General features: G+C 38.9%; 1 protein-coding gene across 3 annotated transcripts in view; it reads right to left on the reverse strand.

Annotated features, from left to right (window-relative positions):
- Tpt (tRNA 2'-phosphotransferase) overlaps positions 1-26881 on the reverse strand; it is a 48344-nt gene that overhangs the window by 6778 nt on the left and 14685 nt on the right. For 2 of the 3 annotated variants that reach the window (XM_053785499.2, XM_053785500.1), the window contains exons 2-4: positions 13913-14047; positions 13559-13672; positions 5116-5344 (exon numbers count right to left, since the gene is read on the reverse strand). In XM_053785499.2, coding sequence (XP_053641474.1) covers positions 5116-5344; positions 13559-13672; positions 13913-14047 — 478 coding nt within the window. The remainder of the gene's footprint in view (positions 1-5115; positions 5345-13558; positions 13673-13912; positions 14048-26881) is intronic. The other variant, XM_053785501.1, reaches the window with a different exon arrangement.

Raw genomic sequence — 26881 nt, forward strand, 5'->3', positions numbered from 1 at the left:
TTTTGTTTACTGTCTAGCATTAATGCAAACACTGTTAGGTACTACTGATATACCTAGTCTTAATAGTTCATTATTTTTTATTACTAATCATACAATGTGTGTAATTACTTGTCTAAATTTTGTGCTTTAAGTCAAATCTTACTATTTAAATTTTATTTAAGACCATTTTTTGCCATATTTTAACTTCATATTTTTTTATTATTATTACTTGTTTAGTATTCGTGCAATCTTTAGAATAGTTCTTCTGCAACCTACACTTTGTACTGCTTGTATAAGCTCTCGTATCACCTCCAGTGCAATATTAACAGTTATCTTTATACTATTTATACATTGTTAAACTTGCGTTAGTCATACGATTGCAAACATTGATCCCGACATTAACCTTTTATTAAATGACACACACGATCCTAACAACAATTGCCTTTATTATACTGCTAGTCAGGCTAAGACACTACTCAGTGCCAACAATAACATAACAGTATTCAATTATAATATCAGATCACTAAGCAAGCACTACGATGACCTCCAAGCACTACTGAATTCTATAAATGTCAGTTTGTCTATCATTACTCTCACTGAAACATGGCTAAAACATGATGTTACAAACATCTATTCCATGCCTGGCTACACAGCCATACACAATTGTAGGCCTGATCAATTAGGAGGTGGAACTATATACATTACTCTGATGAATTCGAGTGTATAAATTCTACTTGCACAAGGGATGAACATGGTGAATATACCTTTGCTAAATTTAAATCCAAAGACCTTACAAAACCTCTAACAGTCAGAGCAATTTCTAGAGTTCCTCACTTTAATATTTACTCTTTTAGTGAACAACTCAGAAACATAATAACTAGCACTGAAATGAACAAACACCACCTAATACTTACAGGGAACTTCAGCATAAATCTCATCCATGACCACAACTCACAAGTGACTGAGTTCACAAACACTATGAACAGCTGCTTACTTCTACCAACAGACATAAATGCCTCATTACTAGACCATATCTGGACAAACACTATAGCCCCGTTAAAAGCAGGCATAATCACAGATAACACCACTGACCACTATCCCATCTTCCTCATAACCAACTTGTGTAAAGTGCCCCAAGACACAACTAAGATCACATCCCGACTACATGACGAGTCATCTGTTAATAACTTTATTTCAGTATTTAGTGACACTGACTGGCAAAATGAGCTAGCAGACAACTTTGATGTTGATGAATGTGTTAATATTTTTTTACAAAAAACCCAAAACCTCTACAACATGCATTGCCCAATAAAAACTAAGCAGATTACAGCAAAGAGACTAAACAGCCCCTGGTTTACAAACAGCATCCTCAAATCTATGGATGAAAAACATCTACATATATGAAAAACAGTACAGAATGGGTTTAATAACAAATGATCTCACAAAACGTTAGTCGTCAATACTAACAAATCTAATAAGGAGGTCCAAAAAACTGTATTATGAAAACAGATTTCATGACATAAAAGGTGATATGAAAAAGACCTGGAAAACCTTATCTGAAATTCTAGGATCAAAAAAGCTGTCACAAAACAGAATGATTAACTTAATTAAACCAGACGAACCTCTCCTACATCCAACCGATACTGCCAACAAACTTAACCCTTTGACTGTTGCAACCCCAAATCCTGATGTGTCACCTGGTGTCACAAAATATTTTAAAAAAAAAAAAAAAAAAAAAAAAATCTTTTTTCTTATGAAATGATAGGGAATCTTTTCCCGACGATAATGACACCAAAAGTACGAAATTTGATGGAAAACTTACGGAATTATGCTCTCACAAAGTTAGCAACCTCGGCGACATTTACACATAGGCGATTTCGCCCACTGTGAGCCATTTTCAGCCAATTCCATTGTTCCGGTCCACCAAACTCATAGCTATTTCTTTAGAACTTCATTTGTTCTATCAATTGAGTACAAGAAGCTGCCCATTTACTGACTTTAACTACCCAATAAACTGGTCAGAAATTGGCAATTTGGCCAATTCAATGCAAATTAAAAAATATGTCAATTTCAAAATACGGTCCAGAATGAACAATGCAGACATTCCTAGCACTAAAATAACATTTTCTCTATTCATCAACCACGTCTCCAGGCCCCTGTTATAATAGTCTTGCTCTCTATTTTGAATTTTTATTCACACAAAAAAATAGAAGATTTACTTTTATGCAGACTACTGCAATATTGTAATAACTGTATAAATAATGTCAACCCATTCGTGACTGCATATCTGAATGGCTAGTTGGACATTTATTGGACATTTGTTTACTCTTGAACATCGGCAAAAATTGAACATTTCTGCCACTTTGAGCTCCAATTCAAGATCCTTTTCATAGTAAAACCAATCAAAATCACTTTTATTTCTATAATATGTTTTCCATTCTATCAATTGAGACCAAGAAAACAAGAATACTACAACCATAAATTCTAAACGAAAATACACCTCAAATTCAGCGTTTTAATCCAAAAACACGGTCGTAGTTTTTTCTCTCATTATGCACTCCGTGCTGCAGGATTTTTTTTTTTGTACTGAGCACACTGACCACACAGACCCATTCTCTCACACGTGGACCTACCAGCTTTCTCCTGCTTGATTTGAAGCCGCCAGAATTTTTGAGTATATATACGTCAAACACATTGGCTCGTAAGACCTTTATATACGACCAAAACAGTCCTTTTCTCTACCGTAGGAACAAAACTAGCGAGTAAAATCCGAAGTTCAAACATTCAACCAAAAGATTACCTCACTGGCAACTACCCTAATACTACTCTACTAAAATCTCGCTTATCATCAAAACACTAAAGAACAGACAGGGGACCTAAATAACTTGCCACCACTCATGTACAAAAAAAGCTTCTCATATGTTGTCACCAATTATTGGAACTCTTTTTAACAAATCCATTGAATCTTCCACCTTCCCACCCATACTCAAGACAGAAAGAGTCACCCCAATCCTCAAAGGAAGTGAGCCAACTGAACTGAACAATTGTAGGCCTATATCAAACCTGTCCCTACTATCTAAAAATCTTCAAAAAATTAATACACAAACAAGTCTACTCCTACTTCGTATCCTACAACATACTCAACCCTTGTCAGTTTAGGTTCAGATCAAAAAAAAAAAAAAGTACTAATGATGCCATTACATATATGCTTGAACTAATATACTTTGCACTCAAGAAAAATTAATTTCCCCTGGAACTGTTCATAGACTTACGAAAAGCTTTTGATACAGGTGATCATGACCTTTTGCACCAAAAACTCAAATATTACGGGGTCAGAGGACACACTCTCAATTACCTAAAATCTCATCTTAACAATAGAACCCAATATGTATACACAAATAGAGCCAGTTCCACTACACAACCTGGTCTTGTTGAGTCCCACAAGGAAGCATTCTTGGCCCACTACTCTTTCTCGTTTACATCAATGACCTACCAAACGCATCTAATCTCCTTAAACCATTTTATTTGCAGATGACACAATTTATGTCTTTTCTCACCCAAACCCAACCATACTAACAGACACAGTAATTGCTGAGCTGCTAAAAATATCTACTGGATGATTACCAACAAACTTACTCTCAATATAGACAAAAGCTATTCATGCTTTTCGGAAACAGAGCTTCAAATGTACAGCTAAACATATTAATAAATGGTTCACCTATCTCGAGACAGGCAGAGGGCAAATTTCTAGGTCTCTACCTTGACTGCAGTCTCAAATTTCAGACACACATACAGTAAATTTCCAAGAAAGTCTCCAAAAAAGTAGGCATCCTTTCAAAGATAAGGTACTATGTACTCCAATCAACTCTTCAAGCTTTGTACCACTCTCTCATTTACCCTCACCTCACCTATGGTATTTGTGCATGGAGCTCAACCACAGCAAATTACCTTAACCCTTTGACTCTCGCAAGCCCCTTTCTGAAACTCATTCTATGTCACAAAAGTTTTGGAAAAAAAAATTATTTTTCTTATGAAATGACAGAGAATCTTTTCCAGATGGTAATGACACCAAAAGTACGAAATTTGGTCGAAAACTCACGGAATTACGCTCCCACGAAGTTAGCGGTCTCAGCGACATATACGCATCGGCAATTTCACTGAATTTGAGCCCTGTTTTTGGCCAATTCCGTTGTTCCAGTTGACCAAACTCATAGCTATTTCTTTAGAACTCTATTTTTTCTATCAGTTGAGTACAAGAAACCGCCCATTTACCAATTTGAACTACCCAATAAAGTGGTCAGAAATTAGCAATTTGGCCAATTTCACGCAAATTAAAAAAGATGCCAATTTCAAAATAGGGTCCAGAATAAACAATGTAGACATTCTTGGCACTAAAATAACATATCCTCTGTTCATTAGTCACGTCTCTAGGCCCCTCTTATATTACTATTGCTTTCTATTTTGATTTTTTATTCATACAAAAAAATACAACATTTACTGTTTTGCAGACTACTGCATTATTGTAAAAATGGTATAAATAATATCAGTGCACTAGTGAAAGAATATTAGACTCCCCAGTTGACGTGTACTGGATGTGTGGTGTAATTTGCTTACTCCTGAACATTGGTAAAAATCGAACATTTCCGCTACTTTGAGCTCAATTTCGAGGTCGTTTTCATCATGAAAGTAATGAAAATCATCTCTATTCCTGTAATATGTTTTCCATTTTGTCACCTGAGGCCATAAAAACGAGAATACAACAATAAATACTATACGTAAATACACCTCAAAGTCGGCGTTTTACTCCAAAAAAAAAAACTCAGTTTTTTTTTTTCTTCTCATTATGCACTGCATGCTGCAGGATTATTTTTGGGGTGCACACTGACCACACAGACCCATTCTCTCACATGTGGGCCTACCAGCTTTCTCCTGCTTGATTTGAAGCCTCTAGAATTTACGCATATAAATATGTCAGAAACAGTGGCGCATAAGACGTATATATACTACGACGTAAACAGTCAAAGGGTTAATACTGGAGGGTAGTTAATGTCAGAAAATTTTTGCCCAAGGCTACCATCCTCAAAGATAAACTCTTAAAGGAATGAGGCAGAAGTCAAGACAGAGCAATAAACCTACCTCTTAAAGCTTTGGCAAGATCCACATATATGAATATCTGACAGGATGAACGCATACCACTGATGACCCCTGCTTCTCCAGGAAGACCTGGTGCAAAATGTATGTGTGTGCGGTTCATACGACAAAGACCTTGTTCTTTGATACTGTTCCAGTGCCGATAATATGTACCATGAACTACAGACTCTGCATCACTGGCAATGGTTATCTCCTCAAGGTCTAAGTCATCAACCTGGAAAGAAATCAATCAGTCTAGTAACTCCTATGGATTAAATGAAAATCCTATTAAAAAAATTATTATTCACATCAAATTAAATTCAAATAAATAAGGGTTCTGGAAAATGACTAAAAATACTTAAGACACTTTCCCTTTAATTTTTTTTAGTTTACACAATTAACCCTTTCAGGGTTTCGGCCGTACTATTACGGCTTATGCACCAGGGTTTTTGGCGTACTAGTACGCCTAAATTCTAGCGCCCTCAAATCTAGTGAGAGAAAGCTGGTAGGCCTACATATGAAAGAATGGGTCTATGTGGTCAGTGTGCGCGGTATAAAAAAAATCCTGTAGCACACAGTGCGTAATGAGAAAAAAAACTTTGACCGTGTTTTTGGATTAAAACAGCGACTTTGCACTGTATTTCGTATGGTATTTATTGTTGTATTCTAGTTTTCCTAGTCTCATTTGATAGAATGGAAGACATATTACAGAAATTGAGATGATTTTGACTGGTTTTACAAAGAAAAGTACCTTGAAATTGAGCTCAAAGTAGCAGAAATGTTCAATTTTTACCAAAGTTCAAAAGTAAACAAATCATGCTATGCGTCCAATACACGTCAACTGGCGAGTCTAATATTCTTTCACAAGTGCGCTGATATTATTTTTTTTTTTTTATTATCACACTGGCCGATTCCCACCAAGGCAGGGTGGCCCGAAAAAGAAAAACTTTCACCATCATTCACTCCATCACTGTCTTGCCAGAAGGGTGCTTTACACTACAGTTTTTAAACTGCAACATTAACACCCCTCCTTCAGAGTGCAGGCACTGTACTTCCCATCTCCAGGACTCAAGTCCGGCCTGCCGGTTTCCCTGAATCCCTTCATAAATGTTACTTTGCTCACACTCCAACAGCACGTCAAGTATTAAAAACCATTTGTCTCCATTCACTCCTATCAAACACGCTCACGCATGCCTGCTGGAAGTCCAAGCCCCTCGCACACAAAACCTCCTTTACCCCCTCCCTCCAACCCTTCCTAGGCCGACCCCTACCCCGCCTTCCTTCCACTACAGACTGATACACTCTTGAAGTCATTCTGTTTCGCTCCATTCTCTCTACATGTCCGAACCACCTCAACAACCCTTCCTCAGCCCTCTGGACAACAGTTTTGGTAATCCCGCACCTCCTCCTAACTTCCAAACTACGAATTCTCTGCATTATATTCACACCACACATTGCCCTCAGACATGACATCTCCACTGCCTCCAGCCTTCTCCTCGCTGCAACATTCATCACCCACGCTTCACACCCATATAAGAGCGTTGGTAAAACTATACTCTCATACATTCCCCTCTTTGCCTCCAAGGACGAAGTTCTTTGTCTCCCCAGACTCCTAAGTGCACCACTCACTCTTTTTCCCTCATCAATTCTATGATTCACCTCATCTTTCATAGACCCATCCGCTGACACGTCCACTCCCAAATATCTGAATACGTTCACCTCCTCCATACTCTCTCCCTCCAATCTGATATTCAATCTTTCATCACCTAATCTTTTTGTTATCCTCATAACCTTACTCTTTCCTGTATTCACCTTTAATTTTCTTCTTTTGCACACCCTACCAAATTCATCCACCAATCTCTGCAGCTTCTCTTCAGAATCTCCCAAGAGCACAGTGTCATCAGCAAAGAGCAGCTGTGACAACTCCCACTTTGTGTGTGATTCTTTATCTTTTAACTCCACGCCTCTTGCCAAGACCCTCGCATTTACTTCTCTTACAACCCCATCTATAAATATATTAAACAACCACGGTGACATCACACATCCTTGTCTAAGGCCTACTTTTACTGGGAAAAAATTTCCCTCTTTCCTACATACTCTAACTTGAGCCTCACTATCCTCGTAAAAACTCTTCACTGCTTTCAGTAACCTACCTCCTACACCATACACTTGCAACATCTGCCACATTGCCCCCCTATCCACCCTGTCATACGCCTTTTCCAAATCCATAAATGCCACAAAGACCTCTTTAGCCTTATCTAAATACTGTTCACTTATATGTTTCACTGTAAACACCTGGTCCACACACCCCCTACCTTTCCTAAAGCCTCCTTGTTCATCTGCTATCCTATTCTCCGTCTTACTCTTAATTCTTTCAATTATAACTCTACCATACACTTTACCAGGTACACTCAACAGACTTATCCCCCTATAATTTTTGCACTCTCTTTTATCCCCTTTGCCTTTATACAAAGGAACTATGCATGCTCTCTGCCAATCCCTAGGTACCTTATCCTCTTCCATACATTTATTAAATAATTGCACCAACCACTCCAAAACTATATCCCCACCTGCTTTTAACATTTCTATCTTTATCCCATCAATCCCGGCTGCCTTACCCCCTTTCATTTTACCTACTGCCTCACGAACTTCCCCCACACTCACAACTGGCTCTTCCTCACTCCTACAAGATGTTATTCCTCCTTGCCCTATACACGAAATCACAGCTTCCCTATCTTCATCAACATTTAACAATTCCTCAAAATATTCCCTCCATCTTCCCAATACCTCTAACTCTCCATTTAATAACTCTCCTCTCCTATTTTTAACTGACAAATCCATTTGTTCTCTAGGCTTTCTTAACTTGTTAATCTCACTCCAAAACTTTTTCTTATTTTCAACAAAATTTGTTGATAACATCTCACCCACTCTCTCATTTGCTCTCTTTTTACATTGCTTCACCACTCTCTTAACCTCTCTCTTTTTCTCCATATACTCTTCCCTCCTTGCATCACTTCTACTTTGTAAAAACTTCTCATATGCTAACTTTTTCTCCCTTACTACTCTCTTTACATCATCATTCCACCAATCGCTCCTCTTCCCTCCTGCACCCACTTTCCTGTAACCACAAACTTCTGCTGAACACTCTAACACTACATTTTTAAACCTACCCCATACCTCTTCGACCCCATTGCCTATGCTCTCATTAGCCCATCTATCCTCCAATAGCTGTTTATATCTTACCCTAACTGCCTCCTCTTTTAGTTTATAAACCTTCACCTCTCTCTTCCCTGATGCTTCTATTCTCCTTGTATCCCATCTACCTTTTACTCTCAGTGTAGCTACAACTAGAAAGTGATCTGATATATCTGTGGCCCCTCTATAAACATGTACATCCTGAAGTCTACTCAACAGTCTTTTATCTACCAATACATAATCCAACAAACTACTGTCATTTCGCCCTACATCATATCGTGTATACTTATTTATCCTCTTTTTCTTAAAATATGTATTACCTATAACTAAACCCCTTTCTATACAAAGTTCAATCAAAGGGCTCCCATTATCATTTACACCTGGCACCCCAAACTTACCTACCACACCCTCTCTAAAAGTTTCTCCTACTTTAGCATTCAGGTCCCCTACCACAATTACTCTCTCACTTGGTTCAAAGGCTCCTATACATTCACTTAACATCTCCCAAAATCTCTCTCTCTCCTCTGCATTCCTCTCTTCTCCAGGTGCATACACGCTTATTATGACCCACTTCTCGCATCCAACCTTTACTTTAATCCACATAATTCTTGAATTTACACATTCATATTCTCTTTTCTCCTTCCATAACTGATCATTTAACATTACTGCTACCCCTTCCTTTGCTCTAACTCTCTCAGATACTCCAGATTTAATCCCATTTATTTCCCCCCACTGAAACTCTCCTACCCCCTTCAGCTTTGTTTCGCTTAGAGCCAGGACATCCAACTTCTTTTCATTCATAACATCAGCAATCATCTGTTTCTTGTCATCCGCACTACATCCACGCACATTTAAGCATCCCGGTTTTATAAAGTTTTTCTTCTTCTCTTTTGTAGTAAATGTATACAGGAGAAGGGGTTACTAGCCCATTGCTCCCAGCATTTTAGTCGCCTCATACGACACGCATGGCTTACGGAGGAAAGATTCTTTTCCACTTCCCCATGGACAATAGAAGAAATAAAAAAGAACAAGAGCTATTTAGAAAAAGGAGAAAAACCTAGATGTATGTATATATATATATGCATGTGCATGTCTGTGAAGTGTGACCAAAGTGTAAGTAGGAGTAGCAAGATATCCCTGTTATCTAGCGTGTTTATGAGACAGAAAAAGAAACCAGCAATCCTACCATCATGCAAAACAGTTACAGGTTTTTGTTTCACAGTTATCTGGCAGGACGGTAGTACTTCCCTGGGTGGTTGCTGTCTACCAACCTACTACCTGATATTATATATACCATTTCTACACTAATGCAGTAGTCTGCATAACAGTAAATCTTCTATTTTTTGTGAGAATAAAAATTCAAAGTGGAAAGCAAAAGAATGTAAGAGGGGCGTGGGGACGTGACTAATGAACAGAGGAAATGCTATTTTAGTGCCAGGAATGTCTTTCTTGTTTATTCTGGACCCTATTCGGAAATTGGCATCTTTTGAAATTTGTGTGAAATTGGCAAAATTGCTAAATTCTGACCACTGCATTGGATAGTTGAAATCGGTAAATGTGTGGTTTCTTGTACTCATTCAACAGAAAAAATTGAGTTCTAGCAAAATAGTTATGATTTTTGTTGACAAGTACACTGGAATTGGTCGAAAATAGGGCTCAAAGTGGGCAAAATCGCCTATGCGTAAACATCATCGAGACTGATAACTTCGCGAGAGCATAATTCCATAAGTTTTCCATCAAATTTCATACTTTTGGTGTCATTATGATCGGGAAAAGATTCTCTATGTTTTCATAAGAAAAATATATTTTTATTTTTAAATTTGGTCGACCCTGAGAACAAGTCTCTGACAGAGCCTGTCGACCCTGAAAGGGTTAAGCAAGGTATAATAAACACAATCATCATTTTAAGTGGGAGGCATCATTAGGGTTATTTACAGCAATTCAAAAGGTTTACTAGACCCCCAAAATTAATATTGCTCACAGTGTCCACTTCTAAAAAAAAAAAAATCCTATAAAATGGTAGAAAATCTTTCTCTGAAGCTAATGACACCAAAGATACAAAATCTGATGGAAAACTTTCAGAATTATGCACATACAAACTTAGCAGTCTTGGCATTTTGAGTCCTATTTTAAGTCAATTCCATTGCTCCATTCAACCAAATTCTTAGCTGTTTTCCCTTCCATTCTATTGATGAAGCACAAGAAATTGCTCATTTAACTATTGCAACTACAATATAAAGTGCACAGAAGTTGGAAACTTGGCCAAATTTAAACAAAATAAAAAAAAAAAAGTAAAAAAATTTAAAAATAAAGTGCAAAATAAACAATGCAGACATTCTTGGTATACCCAAATATTTCCAATGTTAATTAGTCACATCCCCAGGCCTCTCCTACATGACACTTGCCTTCCATATTGAATTCATAATCACATAAAAATAAATTTCCTCTAATTCCAGGATAATAAAATACAGCCTCTCCTCACTTAGCGACATACTCATTTACGGATGACTCGGACTTATGACAGGCTCTCTGACCAGTATGCATACCTAAATAATGTATATTAGAGCTAGTTTCCACTATTCTGTTCATTACAGTTTTTTTTTTCAACACTCTGATCGTCTCCCACCAAGGCAGGGTGACTAAAAAAGAAAGAAAATCCCCAAAAAGAAAATATTTTCATCATCATTCAACACTTTCACCTCATACATAACCACTGTCTTTGCAGAGGCACTCAGATACAACAGTTTAGAAGTCCCTCCAAACTGCCAACATCCCAAACCCCTCCAATAAAGTGCAGGCACTGTAATTCCCATTTCCAGAACACTCTAACCGGTTTCCCTGAATCGCTTCACTAAATATTACCCTGCTCACACTCCAACAGCTCGTCAGGGCCCAAAAACCATTCATCTCCATTCAATCTTATCTAACACGCTCACGCATGCTTGCTTGAAGTCCAAGCCCCCTCACCCACAAAACCTCTTTTACTGCTTCCCCCTTGATTATAATAATAATAATAATTCACTCCAACCCTTTCGAGGATGACCCCTACCCCGCCTTCCTTCCCCTACAGATTTATATGCTCTCCAAGTCATTCTACTTTGATCCATTCTCTCTAAATGAGCAAACCACCTCAACAACCCCTCTTCAGCCCTCTGACTAATACTTTTATTAACTCCACACCTCCTCCTAATTTCCACACTCCGAATTCTCTGCATAATATTTACACCACACATTGCCCTTAGACAAGACATTTCCACTGCCTCCAGCCACCTCCTCGCTGCAGCATTTGCAACCCAAGCTTCACACCCACATAAGTGTTGGTACCACTATACTTTCATACATTCCCTTCTTTGCCTCCAAAGATACCTCTACACACCACTTACCTTTTTACCTTCATCAATTCTATGGTTAACCTCATCCTTCATAAACCCATCCACTGACAAGTCAACTCCCAAATACTATCTGAAAACATTTACTTCTTCCATACTCACTCTCTCCAATGTGATATCCAATTTTTCTTTATCTAAATTGTTTGATACCCTCATCACTTTACTCTTATCTATGTTCACTTTCAACTTTCTACCTTTACACACCCTCCCAAACTTGTCCACTAACCTTTGCAACTTTTCTTTAGAATCTCCCATAAGCACAGTATCGCCAGCAAAAAGTAACTGTCAACTCCCAATTTGTATTTGAGTCTCCATAATTTAATCCCACACCTCTCCCCAACAACCTAACATTTACTTCTTTTACAACCCCATCTATAAATATATTAAACAACCATGGTGACATTGCACATCCCTGGTACACTAATGTATAAACATTTAAATATATACCAGAAATGTTATAAATGGTGCCAAGGTGACATTAAAACAATATCAAAGATGGTTGACACAAACCCATTACCATTATAGTATGCTCCTCACTTAGTGACAAAATTGTTTACCAACACTGTCGTAGGAATGCAAGAATGACTGGTCATGGTTTACAGTGTCCCAGTAATTGAATCAGCTCTATTAAAAACCTATAAAATAGACCAGAGGTGTAAGAGAGCCTTACCTGTCCTCAGGATAATCAGCAAAATTTGAATGTTTCCAATAATTTGAGGCCAATTTCAAGCTACTTCTGGTCCTGGAACCAACAAAAATCACCTCTGTTTCAGTAACATGTCTTTCACTCTATTCAAAAGATACCAAGAAACAGCAAATAAAACTACAAAACCTATCCTAAAAAATACCTCATTTTTGCTATTTTAAACCAAACACTAGGTCAAAGTTTTGCTTTTCCCATCATGTATCACATCAAGTAGAATTTTTTTACACTGTGCACACTCACTATGCAGACCCATTCTCTCATATCTAGGCCAAAATTACCACTCACAGCTTTTCTGAGAGCTTACTTCATCACGTAGAACTACGAGGGACTTCTACCTGAATCTCAAGGTTTTGGCCCGGCCTACGGTGGGATACAGTATCGAACGCCTTCTTGCAGTCTAAAAAATGCAATCCATCGAACCCCCCCCCCTTTCAGCTGTATTCCAAGGAATACAGCTGAAGGGACTTTAAGCATTCTCAGTAGTTCAGATGCTTGATTGAGTGTATACAAGGAATGAAAGTTCTCTGTACATTTTCTATCTCAGCAATCAGATTTCCTTGAAAGGAGACATCTGTATACATTAGCATTCCTGTCTGGAGAAAACAAGTGACAAAAAGTATTATCACTGGCTCGGTATCACTTGTCTTGAACATTCTGTTATCCAGCCTATCATTTTCCTAGCAGTAGCAATGGCAACGCTGTTGTGATCCTTGAATGCAAGATCATCTGACATCATTACTCCCAAGTCTCACACATGGGACTTTTGCTCTATTGAATAATCTGAGTTTGTCCTGTACTCTGTTAGTCTATTTCCTCCATTCTTCCACAGCAGAGCAAATAAAACTTGTGTTCCAGACAGAGGTATTTTTCTAAACAGAATTATATAGAGAAAACTGAAAACACTGAACAACTTGTGGTTTTTTTGGTGTGTTGAACTAAAAAAAATGATCACTTGTTAGGAACACTGGTGTAAATGTAGCAGAAATGAAAGACTGAAGATACAGAAACAGTGAAATGATGAAAGTAGGTAAAGACAACAAGTTACTGAGATATCTGGTAAAAATTTGATATACAGATTTTTACCATAATACCTAGTACATAAACAAAGGTAAGATGTTAACATTAAATGAACCCAAATTACAGTGAATCTATGATGTACCTGGATTGAATGTCCCTGATTGGCCCTGATGTAAAATTCACCATTCTCTTCTTTAAGTGCAAAGCGCTGTTTGGGGCAGTTAGCCACTATCTCCTTAACCTTATCAACTTTAACCTGGATAAAAGAATGAGCATATAACTTCCTTATATCAAATACATTTCAGTGTTAAATTATTAAAATACCATACTCATAATGTAAAGCAGGAGAATATACAGGTATTCAGCAAGTTTTATAAATTTTCAAATTAAAGATAACATTACTCTCATATAGTAGCAAGGCTTTTATTTACTTGTACTTAAAGTTTGGTAACATGCAATCATTCGAATTTAAAAATAGAACAAAGAAACCACTAACTTTCTTAAAAGTTGGTTTCCGAAGAACATCCTCCAGTTTGGCCCAACCTCCTGTACCAAGAATCAAGCCTTCCTTCTCAGCCCCATGACGGAGTAACCAAGACAGTGCTTTGCTTATACGAACATCAGTTTTTGACTGTTCAAAATGAGAGAATATTTCATTACCATACCACCAAAAATTTCAAAATCCTATTACATAACTGACATCAAATAGTTAACAATATTATACTAATATTCACACTCCAGCAGCTCGTCAGGTCCCAAAAACCATTTGTCTCCATACACTCCTATCTAACAAGCTCACACGAGCTTGATGGAAGTCCAAGCCCCTCACCCACAAAACCTCCTTTACCCCCTCCCTCCAACCTTTTCGAGGACGATCCCTACCTCGCCTTCCTCCCCCTACAGATTTATATACTCTCCATGTCATTCTACTTTGATCCATTCTCTAAATGACCAAACCACCTTAACAACCCCTCTTCAGCCCTATGACTAATACTTTTATTGACTCCACACCTCCTAATTTCCACACTCCGAATTTTCTGCATAATATTTACACCGCACATTGCCCTTAGACAGGACATCTCCACTGCCTCCAACTGCCTCCTTGCTGCAGCATTTACAACCCAAGCTTCACACCCATTAAGAGAGATGGTACCACTATACTTTCGTACATTCCCTTCTTTGCCTCCATACATAACATTTTTTGTCTCCGCATATATCTCGACGCACCACTGACCTTTTTTCCTTTATCAATTCTATGGTTAACCTCATCCTTCATAAACCCATCCGCTGACACATCAACTCTTCTTCTTATGACCAGAGCTTCGGTAAGATGGGTAAGGAAGAAAGATGGGTAAGGATAGAAATATTGGAAAAGGGTGGGAGGGGGGAGAGAGGTAGGATATAAAAGGTAAGTGGCCCAACCACTTGGGTGTAATTTAAAAAGTGTATGTGAGATAATAAGATATTCTTAAAGGGGTATAATACTAACCCATCAGTCACATAAATATAACAGATATATAAGTACATGACTCTGAATTGGTAGTAAATATACAAGTTGCAATTGCCTTTTTTTTGCGATTGCACAACGGATATTTAAGCGACAATGAAGGAAATAATTTCCTGGCCAGTTTATAAAGAATTACTTGACAATGGCTTCTTACAGGTGGTGTCCCGCCATAGTAAATATAGCATAATTTTTACAGTAGATTGTTATATAAGATGTCTCCCTAATTGGGGGTGATGATTTTCTCAGTAAACATAGAAGGGTTCTGGTGTTACCCAATCTTCTTCTTCAGGGAGGTTGCTCAATATCATGGGTCGATGGTAATCATCTTTATGGATAAAACGACGGACCCTCTGTGGGAGAGTCATTTTTTTGAGTCCTGTGAGGAGGAGTATTGATGATATAATCTGTGGTATTTACAACTTGTATAGGATGTTCTCTATCTGGCATGTATAGTTCTTGCATTGTATAGAGTTATTTCTTTTTCAGGGTGTCAAGGCGTACATTTAAGGCAGTTATATCTTGTTGTACGTGTAAATCTGCCATTTTAACTCTGTCTCTCCTCCTGGTACCTGTAATGAAGCGAAGAGCTCTATTCTGGACCCGTTGTAACTGTAGCATGTTGGTCTTTGTTGTTAATGTCATTGGGACACATGGGTATTCGAGTATAGGTTTTTTTTTTTTTATTATTATCACACTGGCCGATTCCCACCAAGGCAGGGTGGCCCAAAAAAGAAAAACTTTCACCATCATTCACTCCATCACTGTCTTGCCAGAAGGGTGCTTTACACTACAGTTTTTAAACTGCAACATTAACACCCCTCCTTCAGAGTGCAGGCACTGTACTTCCCATCTCCAGGACTCAAGTCCGGCCTGCCGGTTTCCCTGAATCCCTTCATAAATGTTACTTTGCTCACACTCCAACAGCACGTCAAGTATTAAAAAACCATTTGTCTCCATTCACTCCTATCAAACACGCTCACGCATGCCTGCTGGAAGTCCAAGCCCCTCGCACACAAAACTTCCTTTACCCCCTCCCTCCAACCCTTCCTAGGCCGACCCCTACCCCGCCTTCCTTCCACTACAGACTGATACACTCTTGAAGTCATTCTGTTTCGCTCCATTCTCTCTACATGTCCGAACCACCTCAACAACCCTTCCTCAGCCCTCTGGACAACAGTTTTGGTAATCCCGCACCTCCTCCTAACTTCCAAACTACGAATTCTCTGCATTATATTCACACCACACATTGCCCTCAGACATGACATCTCCACTGCTTCCAGCCTTCTCCTACCTGCAAGATTCATCACCCACGCTTCACACCCATATAAGAGCGTTGGTAAAACTATACTCTCATACATTCCCCTCTTTGCCTCCAAGGACAAAGTTCTTTGTCTCCACAGACTCCTAAGTGCACCACTCACTCTTTTTCCCTCATCAATTCTATGATTCACCTCATCTTTCATAGACCCATCCGCTGACACGTCCACTTCCAAATATCTGAATACGTTCACCTCCTCCATACTCTCTCCCTCCAATCTGATATTCAATCTTTCATCACCTAATCTTTTTGTTATCCTCATAACCTTACTCTTTCCTGTATTCACCTTTAATTTTCTTCTTTTACACACCCTACCAAATTCATCCACCAATCTCTGCAGCTTCTCTTCAGAATCTCCCAAGAGCACAGTGTCATCAGCAAAGAGCAGCTGTGACAACTCCCACTTTGTGTGTGATTCTTTATCTTTTAACTCCACGCCTCTTGCCAAGACCCTCGCATTTACTTCTCTTACAACCCCATCTATAAATATATTAAACAACCACGGTGACATCACACATCCTTGTCAAAGGCCTACTTTTACTGGGAAAAAATTTCCCTCTTTCCTACATACTCTAACTTGAGCCTCACTATCCTCGTAAAAACTCTTCACTGCTTTCAGTAACCTACCTCCTACACCATACACTTGCAACATCTGCCACATTGCCCCCCTATCCACCCTGTCATACGCCTTTTCCAAATCCATAAATGCCACAAAGACCTCTTTAGCCTTATCTAAATACTGTTCACTTATATGTTTCACTGTAAACACCTGGTCCACACACCCCCTACCTTTCCTAAAGCCTCCTTGTTCATCTGCTATCCTATTCTCCGTCTTACTCTTAATTCTTTCAATTATAACTCTACCATACACTTTACCAGGTACACTCAACAGACTTATCCCCCTATAATTTTTGCACTCTCTTTTATCCCCTTTGCCTTTATACAAAGGAACTATGCATGCTCTCTGCCAATCCCTAGGTACTTTACCCTCTTCCATACATTTATTAAATAATTGCACCAACCACTCCAAAACTATATCCCCACCTTATACAGATGTTTTTTGACATGTGGAGGGGCTTGATTGAATCGAAAGAGACTGCTAAGACCGGCTTTGGCTATGTTGATCTTTTTAGTTACATGATATGTTGAGTGGAGCAGCCTGTCTATTTCGTATCCCAAGATCTTGTTAGGGTTTCTAATGGCTACAGGTGTACCTCTGATGGAGATACCCCCTTTATCTCCGATTGTTGATGCAAAACATCCTATTGTGCTAACAAGGACTTTGTCAGGATTAGTCGTAATTCTCGATTTCTTTTCCCAATTAGATGTTCGACGAAGTTCAATATTCATTTTTTCTATGACTCTCTCATACTTGTATTTTCCTGTTACCGGAGTTGATGAGACGACATGAATAACATCATCTGCAAACTGTGTTATAATTGTATCATTAAACTCTGATTGAGGAAGGTCATTCACATAAATGTTGAACAGAATTGGACTAAGACAAGAACCTTGTGGGACACCAGCTGTTGGTATAAAAGGCTCTGTCGACCTGCCATGAAAGGTGAGAATGATTTTTCTTTGAGTTAAGAAATTATATATTAATCTGAGAAAAGTCCAGTTATGGTCTGGTAGGTCAATGAGTTTGTATATAAGACCATCATGCCATAAGCTATCAAAAGCTTTATGAACATCTCTGGTGGCAATTAAGGCAAGATTGCCCTGATGTTTTAGACTTGCTACAGTATCGAAAATAACATTTATTGCATGATTGGTACTTCTGTGTGTTCTAACGCCAAATTGTTTTTCAGTAAAAAGGGTAATAAGACTGCCATCCCCACGAGCCCCTTTGAGGCGGGGTAGATGGCAGACCAGAGGCCTAGCTTCTCCCTACGAGCCCCGTGAGGGCGGGGAATGTGGCTAGGCCTGGGGACACTTGGTCCCAAAGATGAGGAGGTACTGTACCTCCTCCCATGGGAGACTTAAGTCTCGAGACACTCCCCAGATAGGGAGCCAAGGCCGGGTCACCACTACTTGGAAAAGACCCGGGCCGGGAGAATTCCAGCAAATAAAAAAAAAAAAAAAAGTAAAAAGGTGATTAAACTCCATATAGTAGTTCAGTCTGTTGGAAATGATCTTCTCAAGAACTTTTCCAGTGACTTCAAGTAAAGATATAGGTCTATAGTTCCCAGGTTGGTGGATGTCTTTATTGGGCTTAGCAAGAAAGATCATCCTAGCAGTCTTAAAAACCACTGGAAAATGTCCTGAGGCCAAGATGGTATTAAAGATATTAACCAAAGACTGTTTACAATTTCTGGGTAGGAACTTTATTTGTTTCATTGTTATTCCAGAGAGACCAGGGGCTCTATTTCGCATTCTTCCAATAACCTGACTCAACTCGAGTAATGTAATAGGTCTAGTAAGCGGGTGGGCGTCTTCAAGAGTTGATGTATCGATAGAAGGTAGTGGTTGTAGATCATCTAAGTTCTCATCTCTCCATTCATATACCAACTGATAGTGATTATTGTTAAATCGACGACTGTTATTGTGGGAGAGAATTTTCTCCCATACATCACCCATCAAATTAGCCTGGTCCTGTGGATCATCAAGTTTAATCTCAACATCTTCATCATCAGTGAAGGTATGAATTAGGTAGTTAGGAGCCTTGTGCTTTGCCCCTAACAGTTGTCGGATCTTACTCCAAAATTTTGCTGGCTCACATTTATACTGATTAGCTTGAAGAACTAGCAATTTCCATAAGTCCCTTTTGTGATGACTAATCATGTTAATTAATTCTTGCCTCAATCTGTGCAATGTAGCTACTGGTGGTTGTCGCGTTTGAAGATGCCTTCGACATTCTGCTTGATAATTTCTTAAAGCGTCTCTAATTTCCCCATTAGGTTTATATTGTTGATAGATCTTTGTGGAAGCTAATTGGTAAGTTGCATTAGTAGCTTCAATTATTCTATTGTGAAGGGACCTGATTACATCATCAATTGCAGTGGAAGGTAGATTTTCCAGTGACACAATTTCATCTTCACCCAGAAATGCCCTGAAGGGGTCAAATCCTAGGGTGTTAAGATTGGGTTTAGGAGGTACAGGTATTCTAAATGAAGAAGTTTGTAGTTGTATTATAACAGGGATATGGTCAGATCCTACGTTTCCACCAGGAGAGATACGACAATAAAAGAGGTCACAGTCTCTGTTTGTCAGTACTATATCTGGTGTCCCTGGATGAGGTCCAATGTACGATTTAAAGAATGAGCCTTGAAATGACAAGTTTCTAGCTGTCATGATATTAAATAGTTGTTTTCCTTTTAAGTCACCCAGTGGAATACCAGCTCCACAGTTAAAGAGGGCAGGGTGATGAGCATTAAAATCTCCCGCTAGAATTGTTGTAATATTTCTGCTTAATATCCTATGTAGAGGAATTGACTCTATATATTGTTGTCTTGGGGGAAAATATCCAGTTCCTATCACTAGTTGGCCATGAGACGTTGTCATTTCTATTGCAAGAATGTTATCTTCATCAACATGAATATTTTTAAATGTATAGCCTAATTTAACTAAGATGGCTACACCACTAAAGGGTCCTCTCGATTTCTCCACAGTAGAGTAACCACGAAATTTAATACATGTATGTTGATCAACTCTTGCAGCTGTCTCATTCAAGAGTATAACATCGGGATTGTAATTATGTAGTTCAACCTCAAGGAGGTAACGGTTATTAAAGAAATGTTGAACATTAAGTTGGAAAATTGTAATCCCCATTATCTGAAAACATTCACTTCTTCCATACTCTCTCTCTCCAATGTGATATCCAATTTTTCTTTATCTAAATCATTTGATACCCTCATCACCTTACTCTTATCTATGTTCACTTTCAACTTTCTACCTTTACACACCCTCCGGTTATATTTATACATATAGCCGGACTTGAGTACTGGAAATGGGAAGTACAATGCCTGCACTTTAAAGGAGGGGTTTGGGATATTGGCAGTTTGGAGGGATAAGTTATATACCTTCATACTATATGCTTCTAAACTGTTGTATCTGGGCGCTTCTGCAAAAACAGTGATTATGTATGAGTGAGGTGAAAGTGTTGAATGATGATGAAAGTATTTTCTTTTTGGGGATTTTCTTTTTGGGTCACCCTGCCTTGGTGGGAGATGGCCGACTTATTAAAAAAAAATTACTAATGTTAAATATCGTGACATATGATATACAGTGGAACCTCGGCATACAAGTGCCCCACCATATGAGTTTTTCAGGATACAAGCAGTCACTCAGTCAATTTTTTGTTTCTGGATATGAGCAAAAATTCAGGATGAGAGATTCCCCTTCAAACAACTCTGGTGGTGGTGATTTAACCTGCCAGAGATACTTGTAATCCAGCCGGAGACGGGCGGTAGTAACATCCAATAGTCTGCTTATTTTGTTGGATGCACCACAGACATGCGGCTCCTCCTGCATGATAGAATGATGATGGATGGACTGACTGGCAGAAAGTGTAGAACAGATGGATGTTGAAGGGTTTGGGGCTAACCCTCAGGAGGCTATGCCAGTAGTGGAAGCTATTGTCATTGGGGAAGTCCTTGGGGTTGGAGGTTGGTGACACAGCATAAATGAGCATACTAGCTGGCTTCATATCTAACTCACATCTATTAGTAATGCCTAGCACTATAGATCATTATCACTCCAGTCGATCAATGGCAGATTTCTTGAGACTTATTTAGACCTCCAGATTTTACAAAAATAAAAGTGAATTTATATAATTTTAGTTCATTGTCATGATGCATTATGTTATTTTTACTGCTTAAGACTATAACTGCAATAGATATAATAGAATTTCTTACTTTAAATTGTGGGTGCTGGTGTTTGTCGATGATTGTGAAGAGAGTGGAGAGTTATGCTGTAACCCTACTGGGCTGAGGTGGATGGTAGAGGTTCTGGTGCTGAAGTCGATGGTTGTACTGGAGTGTGCATAAATTCTGTAATGGATTTCTATTCTATTTTACCCTGCGGTACATTATACAACTGACGGTAAGGCATCAGTTGCTCTAGACACCATTTCAGGGTCCTCTTCAGTGAAAAAGTCTAACTTTAAGTCATTCAGTAAGTCAGTCAAGTCATTCAGTCAGTTAAGTCAGTAAGTCAGTCAATCAAGTCAGTAAGTCAGTCAAGTCTGTAAGTTAGTAAGTCAGTCAGTCAAGTCTGTAAGTCAGTCAAGTCTGTAAGTCAGTCAAGTCTGTAAGTCAGTCAAGTCTGTAAGTCAGTCAAGTCTGTAAGTCAGTCAAGTCTGTAAGTCAATCAAGTCTGTAAGTCAATCAAGTCTGTAAGTCAATCAAGTCTGTAAGTCAATCAAGTCTGTAAGTCAATCAAGTCTGTAAGTCAATCAAGTCTGTAAGTCAATCAAGTCTGTAAGTCAATCAAGTCTGTAAGTCAATCAAGTCTGTAAGTCAATCAAGTCAGTCAGTCAGTCAAGTCAGTAACTCATTCAGTCAAGTCAGTCGGTCAGTTAAGTCAGTAAGTCAGTAAGTCAGCAAGTCAGCAAGTCAGCCAGTCCAGTCAGTAAGTCAGTCAGTCAAGTCAGTAAGATCAAAACACAATTCACAAACACAGCTAGCTTGTAGGAGAGAAGTGGAATTGAACAGTATTCACAAAGCTCGGATGGTGGTGTTGGGAGTGTCAGGGATGGCAGGGGATGGCAGATGGTCTCCCCCACTGACCCACAACAAAGTGGCCGCTAGAGGTAGGGAATGGCCGCGACCACTTGTCACATAATGACATTTTATTCATTCTAGAGTATATATCAGGTTTCTATGTTATTTATATTGTTTATGTCATTAGATGAATTGTGATAGATAAACAAGCCATAGATAGATAAATAGCGCCATATTGAAGTATTTTTACCCTGCCTCCCAGAGCAGGAATTCCGCTGGAACGGATTAAAGGCATTTCAATTAATTTAAATGAGGAAAACTGACTCGGCACATGAGCAAATCAGGATACATGCAAGGTCACGGAACGGATTAAGCTCGTAAGCTGAGGTTCCACTGTACAGTACAAGAGAAAATACAAGTATAAACAAACAATCCTAAAAACAGACACAGACAAAAAAATAATGTGCAGAACAAAAATAAAGAGTAGAAAAGATAAAACGAAATAACTAAGATAGCACATACATTATAATTATTATACAGTATTTATGTGAAGAGCTAAGCCATTGTCATTCAGTAAAAAGAATGGAGGATCAATCCTATGCCCCATAAATGCAAGATACCCATTACTTTTGCAGCCAGGCTTCAACAATCTGTCACCTGGGACACTCTAGTAATTGTTTTACTTTTGGCTAATGAAAAAAAACTAAAAGGGACAAAGAGAAAGATATCAGTACGATAAAATGCTTTACAGTAAAAAACACCTAGCATCTATACAGAACAACCACATGCAGGAAGGCGATGCTTTACACCACTTCTTTTTTACAACATTTTGCTAATGAAGTGGTTTTTAATTACAGTAGAACCCCCACATCCACTGATTCGATATCCCTTGTTTCAGTTATCCACGGTTTACTGTGACAAAATAAATATCTCTTAATTTTGCATAATAATGGCCCTAAAGCACAAAAGTAGAAAAGTTGGCAGTTCTTGAAAGCCTAAGAGAAGCTGTGAAGGGCTTCCCATCAGTGAAAAAGTGATAATTCTCCACTTACTGTGCATAATTTATCAATAAACTTTATAATAGGTATGTTTAGGACTTATATATAAAGTTTGCTACTATCTACAGTTTCAGTATCCATGGTAGGTCCTTACAGCATATTCCCTGTGGATTGGGGGTCCTGTTGTATAACCATTCTTCATTTATTCACACTTCCTACAATAAATACATTCACCACTCACTGTAAGATAAGGACAAAAATATTTTAAGGTAAGTAATGTGTATGGTATATGCTTTTTTTAGGTCTAGCTCTATTGCTCAATTAATATATGATAGTGTAAACATGTTATCAGCCTTTTATATGCATTTGAGTGAAAAAAAGGCTATGATTCACTTTACAGTGATTTCTGCTTTACAGTGGTAGCCTGAAATCTAACCTGCTGTATAAGCAAGGCTTTCCTTTATAAGAAACATTAAAGTTGGCCTCTACATTACTAATTCAGGTCACATGAAAAATATGAAATAACTGAAAAAAAATCGAAGTTCATACAGTAAGTAATTATGAAAATTGCAAAATCTATTACTAACAAGTAAGACTTCTAAAAAAACATAGAACTAAAATCAGGCATATAAAGAGGCCAAAATATTAAATGAAAAAATGAAGATACGTAAAAATATTTTTACTACAGCAAAACACTGGAACCCCAGTTTTTGTCCGGTTATCGTACAATTAAGTTTTTGACCACTTTTCAGCAAAATTTTCCTCGTTTTTGTACATTCGCTTGGAAATTATCTGTACCAGACGCGTCCGCTTGCCCACGGGACGTGGAGGCTCATACGTTCATGACTCAGTCTGCTTTTGTTATTTGTTCACTAAGAGTATCCCTCTAGTCTTAACGCCATAGTAATAATACTAATTCGTCATAATAATCACTCTTGGGCACATTAAATGTCTTATTTTATGTTAATAGACATTTTCATTAATCCATCTATATTTTCTTCACGTTACATAGAATACTGTATAGACATTTTTTTTTTTTTTCAACAAGTCAGCCGTCTCCCACCGAGGCAGGGTGACCCAAAAAAGAAAGAAAATCCCCAAAAAGAAAATACTTTCATCATCATTCAACACTTTCACCACACTCACACATTATCACTGTTTTTGCAGAGGTGCTCAGAATACAACAGTTTAGAAGCATACACATATAAAGATACACAACATATCCCTCCAAACTGCCAATATCCCAAACCCCTTCTTTAAAGTGCAGGCATTGTACTTCCCATTTCCAGGACTCAAGTCCGACTATATGAAAATAACCGGTTTCCCTGAATCCCTTCACTAAATATTACCCTGCTCACACTCCAACAGATCGTCAGGTCCCAAGTACCATTCGTCTCCATTCACTCCTATCTAACATGCTCACACACGCTTGCTGGAAGTCCAAGCCCCTTGCCCACAAAACCTCCTTTACCCCCTCTCTCCAACCCTTTCGAGGACGACCCCTACCCCGCCTTCCTTCCCCTATAGATTTATATGCTTTCCATGTCATTCTACTTTGATCCATTCTCTCTAAATGACCAAACCACCTCAACAACCCCTCTTCTGCCCTCTGACTAATACTTTTATTAACTCCACACCTTTTCCTAATTTCCACACTCTGAATTTTCTGCATAATATTTACACCACACATTGTCCTTAAACAGGACATCACTGCCTCCAACCGTCTCCTCGCTGCTGCATTTACCACCCAAGCTTCACACCCATATAAGTGTTGGTACTACTATACTTTCATACATTCCCTTCACTGCCTCCATAGATACGTTTTTTGACTCCACATATACCTCAACGCATCACTCACCTTTTTTCCCTCATCAATTCTATGATTAACCTCATCCTTCATAAATCCATTCGCCGACACGTCAACTCCCAAGTATCTGAAAACATTCACTTCTTCCATACTCCTCCTCCCCAATTTGCTATCCAATTTTTCTTTATCTAAATCATTTGATACCCTCATCACCTTACTCTTTTCTATGTTCACTTTCAACTTTCTACCTTCACACACATTCCCAAACTCATCCACTAACCTTTGCAATTTTTCTTTAGAATCTCCCATAAGCACAGTATCATCAGCAAAAAGTAACTGTGTCAATTCCCATTTTGAATTTGATTCTCCAAAATTTAATCCCACCCCTCTCCCGAACGCATGAGAGAGGACAGGCGCAGAGTTATGTAAACAAACCAGGCGAAGGTAAGTTTTGTAAACAGTGTACACGTCTGGTTTGTAAGATAGGATAAGATAAGATAAGATTTCGTTCGGATTTTTAACCCCGGAGGGTTAGCCACCCAGGATAACCCAAGAAAGTCAGTGCGTCATCGAGGACTGTCTAACTTATTTCCATTGGGGTCCTTAATCTTGTCCCCCAGGATGCGACCCACACCAGTCGACTAACACCCAGGTACCTATTTGCTGCTAGGTGAACAGGACAATAGGTGTAAGGAAACGTGTCGAAATGTTTCCACCCGCCGGGAATCGAACCTGGGCCCTCCGTGTGTGAAGCGGGAGCTTTAGCCACCAGGCCACCGGGCCACATTGTGCACAGGTTGTCTCTACATTGATACGGTAGAATAAATAAAGAAGAACACTCCCATTCTCATGTAACATCATTTTGAGAAGAAATGATGCTCTGAGTGAAGGCAATGGAAGTAAGTCACTGACCTTTTTGGGTTATCCTAGGTTCTCTACACATATGTTATGTATTTATGTTATGTATAAGAACATAAGAACATAAGAAAGGAGGATCACTGCAGCAGGCCTATTGGCCCATACTAGGCAGGTCCTTTACAATCCATCCCACAATTTTCAATCCCAACCCAATTTTCAATGCTACCCAAGAAAGAAACTCTGATAACTCTATCCACTCATTTGCAAGTCCCACTCAAATCCAACCCCTCTCACTCATATATTTATCCAACCTAAATTTGAAACTACCCAAAGTCCAAGCCTCAATAACCCAACTAGGTAGACTGTTCCACTCATCAACTACCCTATTTCCAAACCAATACTTTCCTATGTCCTTTCTAAATCTAAACTGTTTTTTTATTAACACACTGGCCGATTCCCACCAAGGCAGGGTGGCCCGAAAAAGAAAAACTTTCACCATCATTCACTCCATCACTGTCTTGCCAGAAGAGTGCTTTACACTACAGTTTTTAAACTGCAACATTAACACCCCTCCTTCAGAGTGCAGGCACTGTACTTCCCATCTCCAGGACTCAAGTCCGGCCTGCCGGTTTCCCTGAATCCCTTCATAAATATTACTTTGCTCACATTCCAACAGCACGTCAAGTATTAAAAACCATTTGTCTCCATTCACTCCTATCAAACACGCTCACGTATGCCTGCTGGAAGTCCAAGCCCCTCCCACACAAAAATTTCTTTACCCCCTCCCTCCAACCTTTCCTAGGCCGACCCCTACCCTGCCTTCCTTCCACTACAGACTGATACACTCTTGAAGTCATTCTATTTCGCTCCATTCTCTCTACATGTCCGAACCACCTCAACCCTTCCTCAGCCCTCTGGACAACAGCTTTGGTAATCCCGCACCTCCTAACTTCCAAACTACGAATTCTCTGCATTATATTCACACCACACATTGCCCTCAGACATGACATCTCCACTGCCTCCAGCCTTCTCCTCGCTTCACACCCATATAAGAGCGTTGGTAAAACTATACTTTCATACATTCCCCTCTTTGCCTCCAAAGACAAAGTTCTCTGTCTCCACAGACTCCTAAGTGCACCACTCACCCTTTTCCCCTCATCAATTCTATGATTCACCTTATCTTTCATAGACCCATCCGCTGACACGTCCACTCCCAAATATCTGAATACATTCATCTCCTCCATACTCTCTCCCTCCAATCTGATATCCATCTTTCATCACCTAATCTTTTTATCCTCATAACCTTACTCTTTC

The sequence above is a fragment of the Cherax quadricarinatus genome, chromosome 35, assembly GCF_038502225.1.
Source record: "Cherax quadricarinatus isolate ZL_2023a chromosome 35, ASM3850222v1, whole genome shotgun sequence".
Classification (NCBI taxonomy): Eukaryota; Metazoa; Arthropoda; class Malacostraca; order Decapoda; family Parastacidae; genus Cherax; species Cherax quadricarinatus.